Raw genomic sequence first — 7,058 nt, 5'->3', positions numbered from 1 at the left:
GTCATGTAACATTTGCTTAAAACATTTTCCCCTTTTCCGAGTGTCAACAATTAGATCCCAACTCACCCACGCCGTCTACTAGTCCCTCTCATCGCCATCATCCTCCCTTCTTTCACCCGTCGACCTATCCAGTGAAACCAGCCGAATCCTCTCCCGCGGTCGCAGATCCTGTCGCGACCACTTCTGTCATCACCTATGTTCTGGTAGAGGAAAACCCATTACACTCTGTCGCAGTAGACCTCCTGTCGCCGCAGTCTTCACCGCCATCTCCCGCATCCTCACCGCCATCTCCCGCATCCACTTCCTCCGCTGCGCCGGACGCGTCCACCACATCTTCCCCCACCCCTCCTGCCCATGCTATTCTCGTTCCAGCTCCGACTAACGATCATATCATGCGCACACATGCCAAGTACGGGTTTTGTTTACCTGCAAAAGATCATCTCAATCTTCATGCATCTCTATCTCCTTCCTCTCTACTCAAATCTTACAAATCAGCTCTCCTAGATCCTAATTGGGCTGCAGCTACAAAAGATGAATATGATGCCATTCTGCAGAATAACACATGGTAGTTAGTTCCTCGTCCTTCCAATACAAATATCGTTTCGGCAAATGGGTTTTTCGCCATAAATTTAATTCTGATGGGAGTCTTGCATGTTATAAGGCTCGATGGGTATGTCATGGTTACTCTCAGCAACAAGACATCGATTATGATGAGACTTTCTCTCCAGTTGTCAAGCCCAGCACTATTCGCACTGTCCTTAGCATCGCCGTCTCTTCTTCCTGGCCAATTCATCAACTAGATGTTAAAAATGCTTTTCTTCATGGCTCTCTTCAAGAAACAGTCTATTGTCAACAACCTCTTGGCTTCGAACATTCCTCCTATCCTAATCATGTTTGTCTTCTTCAAAACTCTCTTTATGGTCTTAAACAAGCACCACGTGCCTGGTTCCAACGCTTTTCTACTTATGCTCAAACCATCGGTTTTACCCCTTCCCGTTCTGACACTTCACTCTTCACCTTTCATCACAACAACAACATGGCTTACCTTCTTTTTAGATCATATTATCTCTCTTCTTCGCCACGAATTCTCTATGACAGATTTAGGTCTTCTTCACCACCTCTTAGGTATTGCTGTTATCCGTGACTCCTCTGGTCTTTTCTTGTCTCAACGTCAGTACACTCTGGATCTTCTTTCTCGTGCTGGTATGCTTGATTGTCAAACTTCCCGTACCCCTGTTGATCCACGTTCCAAACTCTCTGCCGACAGTGATCCTTTCTCTGATCCTTCTCTTTATCGTAGTCTTACCGATGCACTTCGGTATCTCACTCTCACTCGTCCTGAAATTTCATTTGCTCTCCAACAAGCTTGTTTATACATGCATGATCCTCGTATTCCACACTACAATCATGTCAAACATATTCTTCAGTATCTCAAAGGCACACTAGACTTAGGTCTTCATATCAACAAATCCTCTCCCATCTCCTTGATAGCTTACTCTGATGCAGACTGGGCTGGTTGTCCAGATACTCGTAGGTCCACATCCGGATTTTTTGTTTTTGTTGGTAACAATTTGGTTTCTTGGTCTCCAAAAAGGCAGGTTACGGTCTCCCGCTCGTCTGCTGAAGCTGAGTACCGCGCTAAGGCTCATGTGGTTGCTGATACGGTTTGGTTGCGCCAGTTGTTGTCAGAGCTACATCGTCCTATTGAGCAAGCTACCATTGTTTACAGTGATAATATTTCAGCTGTCTACATGTCAAGGAATCCGGTTCAACACCGTCGCACCAAGCATATTGAGATCGACATTCATTTTGTTGGAGAGAAGGTGGCTCTCGGTCAAGTTCGCGTTCTCCACATGCCTACTTCTGCTCATTTTGCTGATATCATTACTAAAGGCCTGGCAACTACTCCGTTTCAAGACATTCGTTTCAGTCTCAATGTCGTCAAGCCTACCGTTGACACTACGAGGGGGCTGTTAGAATACAACTTGTATTAGGATTATGACTCCTACTCAGTTTGTAATAAGGCTAGGTCAGGTATGGCTTGGCTCTTATATATACTTCTAGTGCCGGCACAATATTGCATCAACAATTATTCAATATAATTCTACACGGGGGATCGACTTGGTTACATTGTCCAATTGATGCTCATAGAGTCCTAGCGATCCCGATACCTATGCACAATATGCCGGATTTTATTGGTTGGAGCTATACGAATAACGGTTTATTCACTGTTCGATCAACTTATGTGGAGGAATGGAACAAACAACATGGGAGGAAATTGGAATATTCATATGGCATGGGTAGAAGTAAGGCTAATCCTATTTGGGGTAAGATCTGGAAATTAGCTTGTCCGGCGAAGGTTAAAAAATTTATTTGGCGAACGCTTCACGGGACTCTACCGTCTCGCGTTACACTAGCCAACAGACATATAAAAACTCGACCAGTCTGCCCAGCATGTTTGGATGCACTGGAGGACACGAAACATGTGTTGTTTCTGTGTCAGAAGGCTAAAGAAGTGTGGGAACATTTGGGGTTGTATGAAGTGGTAAAAAAAGCATGTGTCATTGATCGTACAAGAGAGGCAGTCCTTGAATTCTTACTCCTCATGCCTGATCATGAATTACCTATCTTGGGCTCTCAGAATGCACGAGAGCTGATCGCTGTAGCTACATGGTATTTATGGTGGAATAGACGGAAGCTAGTCCATGAGGGTAAGTCTCAAGAGGTGTCCCAAACCTCGATCGGGATTCAAGCTATAACAACGAATTATGTGATTCAGGCTATAACAACCAATTGTGTAATGGGCAAAAAGGAAGACTGAAGGATGGTGCATACCCCCCATGGGGTTTGTTAAATTGAATGTGGATGCTTGTTTTGATCATGATCAGCTAAGGGGCACAACGAATACTGTTATCATAGACGACAAAGGAAACTTCATAATAGGTAGTAACTGGAAAATTCGGTACTGTGCAGATGCTCTAACAGCGTAAGCGTTAGCACTCAGGTTTGGTTTAGGTTTGGCACAAAGGGCGGACTGCAATCGTCTCATTATCAATGCTGATAATATGGAAGTTATTGACACAAGAAGAACGGAGGACAGTCGGCTGCAATTTATGAGGACTGTTTTTTTATGCCCTGTGAGTTTCCTCACACCAGTTTTGAACATTGTAATAGAGAAGCGATCAAGGTAGCTGATGAGCTTGCTAGATTAGCAAAATGTTCAATGACTAGGGATTGGATAGAGCCCATGGAAAATCTTGCAACTCTCCTTATACACGATGTAACCATTATTTCTAATTAATAAAATTCAAGTTTAAAAAACAGACGGGTGATTTGGAGGAGACCCTTGGAGATGCTCACAAATTGTTGAAGATCTTTTTCTTGCAAAACTGACATCCATCGGGGTAGGAATAAGTCGCTGTCAACGTCTCCCTCAACCACACAAAATTACAAGCAGATGCAAACAGTTCCCGCATTGTTTTGCCCAGCATAGACTTTTTTTTTCTTTCCTTTCTATAGAAGTCATTTCAGGAGCTTCTAGCATTGAAAGTGATGCCTTGGCTTATCTACACATGCTTAGAAAGGTACTTACAAGTTGTACAACAAGAGGATTAGAACGAACGAGACTTTAATTGTTTGACTTCAAATCAATGTATCAATGTGAATCGAGCCTAGCCAAGCAAGCATGAAAGAGAAGCATAGAAGGATGATCTTCTTTCCTCGTCCTCGTGACTTTCTATTGGCATTCAAACGGTTGGCAACCTAACTTTACACAGGAAAACTCAGACATTTTTCTCACCAATCATTTCAATTACAACCCCAAGAACCCATGATTAACCAAAAATTGCTGAAACGGATATACCCTCATGTCCTTTGACTACGGTGCTAGAGATAAATTATCCACTTACTTCCATCTCAATAACAGCGAGGAGAACTCTTCCACCAATGTATATATTACAGCGCCATTCCAAAATCTACAAGTCAAAATCCTCAACCCCAAGCGTTAGTGGAATGTTATCCAAGAACATACAGTAGTAGAATAGGCATCTAGTTGTCTCAAATGCACCAAAGAGGCAAAACCACTCCATATGCTTCCCTGTTACATACACATACTAGGTATGCATACATAACCATGAGGTAGCTAGGTGCAGTTGCTAAGATCTAAAGCATCACTAGCAACTAGTACAAGTACACAAGTCTACATACTAATCCTTACGAGAGACATATATATATGGAAGAAAATGGAGAATCTACCGGTCTGTAAAAGATAGAAATTTCCTGCTAGCCTTTGAAGCTTCTTTCTTATTCATGCTGATTCACAAGTCCGTGCCCGTGAGGATGCTATTGTTCAAGCGGCGATGTAGGTGACTGAACTGCTAGCCGCTCCGATACCTCAGCGAGAGATGTGAGGTTGCACTTGATCACGGCCTCAACGAAGTAGCAAGTCTCATCCTTTGTGTTGCCGTCTGGCACATCAACCACGAAGGACTCGATCACAAGTGTCCCTGGCCGCCCATCAATACTCTGTGGGTGGACTGTTATGATGGATGAGTAGTTCTGAAGAAGTGGAAACGCATCAGATCAGTATGGATCAAACAGAAGCTTAAAGAACATCAGTGCAGGCATGTCCATCAACAAAAACTTAAATTTTCAACTTCTTGCAAGGTTCAAGATACAGTAAAACCACATGCACATAATTTTCCTTCTAGAGAAGGTAGACAACGCAAGAAAATCACACTGCAAACTATTATGACCGTGTTCCTTCCTTGGTGGGTAAAATACCTGATTTTGTAAAACTGCAGGACAAGCACTAGTGATCTCTTCAAAAGCTAAATGCTTCCTTTCCAATTAGTAATTACAAATGTACACAAAGTGAGTAAAATGCTATCATTTGTCACAAGTAACCCCGGTGACCTTCGTCACCAAAACGTCACAACAGTTTCCAAGACCCCTCATATAATAGGGATTTTCTTCTTGATCCAATCGGTACTCTTCTCTTGAATTGAGGGGTGGCCATTCTGAGTTTTATTCTCAGATTCTATCTGAGGGGTTTGCGATCGCTGTGGAAATCCCAACACTCTCAATGAGACCATTATTAGTTCTAATGAAGGGCGTACCCATGCTCAAAGCACCCACACAAGGTGGGGTCTGGAGAAGGGAATTTCTAGACAGCCTTTACCCGTGCATAATAATTCTGTAAGGGGGCTGGTTCATTCTAATATGGCAGACAAAGTTATTGCATTCAATTTTATATTATCTAGCTATTATTATCTATGACTATGTTAGCATCAGACTTGTAATGGAGCATCTAGGCACTAGACTTGTAATGGAGCATTTAGGCACTAGTAAGAAGTAGCGCAAGAAACGGCTAGTGAAAGCACGAACCCTGAGCCGGTGATCGCCTCCAACGAACTTGACACTGAGGATATGCTCGTCGTCATCCAGCTGCTCGAGCCTCTCGGTGCTAGTTGTGGCCGGCAGGCCGGTCTTGACGTTGACCTCCCGCACGCTGCCGATCTCGAGGTCGCCACCGCGCACCACGCAGCGGCTGACGAACGGCTTGTACCGCTGCGGCTGGTCGAAGCTCCGCACTAGCGACCAAACCTGCAAACACAGTAGTACATGAATCAAACAGTCCGCGCGATGAAACAGCTATCCATCTGCCCGGGAGATTTGGGTCATTGATTGAATTCTATCACAAACACGTCAACAAGCCAATAGCCGAACAAGATCGCCAAACCAAGCGCAGCAAAACGAGAATCCCAGATCCAGGAAATACCCACCAACCGAGGCAAGCACGGCATCAGAATCCATTAACCCACGCAACAGTGAAAGGTACAGCAAAGGAGGGGGAGGGGCAGGGAGAGAAAGGACGGGGGTCTCACGAGGTGGACGGGGGCCTTGATGTGCTTGACGAGTGCGGAGGTGCACTGGTTCTCGCCGGGCGCGTGGCCGTGCAGCCGCCGCATGTAGTCCGCCTCCGTCGCCGCCCCTCCTCCAACTGCGCCGTTAGCCGCCTCGTCGCTGAGCCTCCAGGCCCGCGCGCCGCCACCTACGAGGCCCACCATGCCAGCAACTCGGATACCCACCGCCGCCGCCGCTCCGACCGGTGGTTGGCCTGGCCTCCCCTCCTCTGCCGCTGGCTGTCTTTTTCTCCGCCTCTGCTGCTTGGGGAATGGCTGGGTTGGGCTAATCGGTTTGGTGGGTTCCTTGCACGGGCGGGTACAAAAATCTGCGGGGTGAAGGGAGCGGCGGGCCCACCCACGAGTTATCCATGCGCAGACCCCGAGGGCAGGGAACGCCAGCAAGCTTCGATGGAGCGTGCGCCTGGTCCATGGACTAGAGCGTTGTTTCTTAGAACGACGGTGGCGACACACCCAGTCGGCATGTGTAGGCAAAAATATCTTCGGTCATGTGACCCCCAAAAGGCATTTACATGTCATCGCCAGCTAGGACAATAAACAGCGGACAGGGCTCTCTTCAAAACTTTGAGGTTCCCAGGCAAAAAATAATAAGGGCGACGCGGCGGATAATCATGGTTGCTTGCGTTCAAAGTAACATGGGCAGGTGACAGCTAGACGAGGGAGCTCGGTCACTTTGGTTGCACGCCTTGCAACGGCGCGCGGCTATCCAGAGAAGCTCGTCGGCGTGCTAGTAGGTGGCGAGCACCGGTGGCGGTAGTCGGAGCAGCATAGGGAGGCGGCAACTCGATGGAAACTCAAAGCAGCGCGGGGAGGCGGCGGACTCGACGGGAGCTCGGGAGGAGCATGAGAGGCGACTTCTCTCAAGGATCTAGATTCTGCAACAGAGCCGTTGTTGCGATAAAAGCAGATATTACCGGGCATGACAAATCCGGCCCCTCAAATGCCCGCGGACGCGTCCGGACGTGTCCGCGGACAGTGGCCGGTCACGCCTCAAAAAAGGCATTTCACATTTGGATACCTCAAATCCATACTATTACATGCAAAGCATCGATCTTTGAGTGGAGCTTCGTCCGGTTCCGCTCCCCGTCCGCCCGGCTGCGTCCCTCAGAGTGTTGGTCCGGTCACCGACAAGGT

At 46.8% G+C, this 7,058-nt stretch overlaps 1 protein-coding gene across 1 annotated transcript; it reads right to left on the bottom strand.

The window, feature by feature from the left end:
- Positions 1 to 3,886: 3,886 nt before the first annotated feature.
- LOC119329634 (abscisic acid receptor PYL5-like) lies at positions 3,887 to 6,212 on the bottom strand. The gene is made up of 3 exons (XM_037602696.1): positions 5,886 to 6,212; positions 5,386 to 5,604; positions 3,887 to 4,557 (listed from the first exon to the last, which is right to left on the bottom strand). The coding sequence occupies exons 1-3, from the start codon at positions 6,066 to 6,068 to the stop codon at positions 4,342 to 4,344; spliced, it is 618 nt and encodes a 205-aa protein (XP_037458593.1). The 5' UTR covers positions 6,069 to 6,212; the 3' UTR covers positions 3,887 to 4,341.
- Positions 6,213 to 7,058: the final 846 nt, after the last annotated feature.

The sequence above is a fragment of the Triticum dicoccoides genome, chromosome 1B (assembly GCF_002162155.2).
Source record: "Triticum dicoccoides isolate Atlit2015 ecotype Zavitan chromosome 1B, WEW_v2.0, whole genome shotgun sequence".
NCBI classification, from domain to species: domain Eukaryota; kingdom Viridiplantae; phylum Streptophyta; class Magnoliopsida; order Poales; family Poaceae; genus Triticum; species Triticum dicoccoides.
The sequence above is the reverse complement of the archived record's forward strand: the minus strand, read 5'-3'. Positions and strand labels throughout refer to the sequence as shown.

What these genes read in the sequence shown, in the direction of transcription:
- LOC119329634 (XM_037602696.1), bottom strand. Translation starts at nt 6,068, where the DNA reads ATGGTGGGCCTCGTAGGTGGCGGCGCGCGGGCCTGGAGGCTCAGCGAC. An exon ending in TCAAGGCCCCCGTCCACCTC is followed by an intron (nt 5,605 to 5,885) that starts GTGAGACCCCCG and finishes CTGTGTTTGCAG; the next exon opens with GTTTGGTCGCTAGTGCGGAG. An exon ending in GAGGCGATCACCGGCTCAGG is followed by an intron (nt 4,558 to 5,385) that starts GTTCGTGCTTTC and finishes CCACTTCTTCAG; the next exon opens with AACTACTCATCCATCATAAC.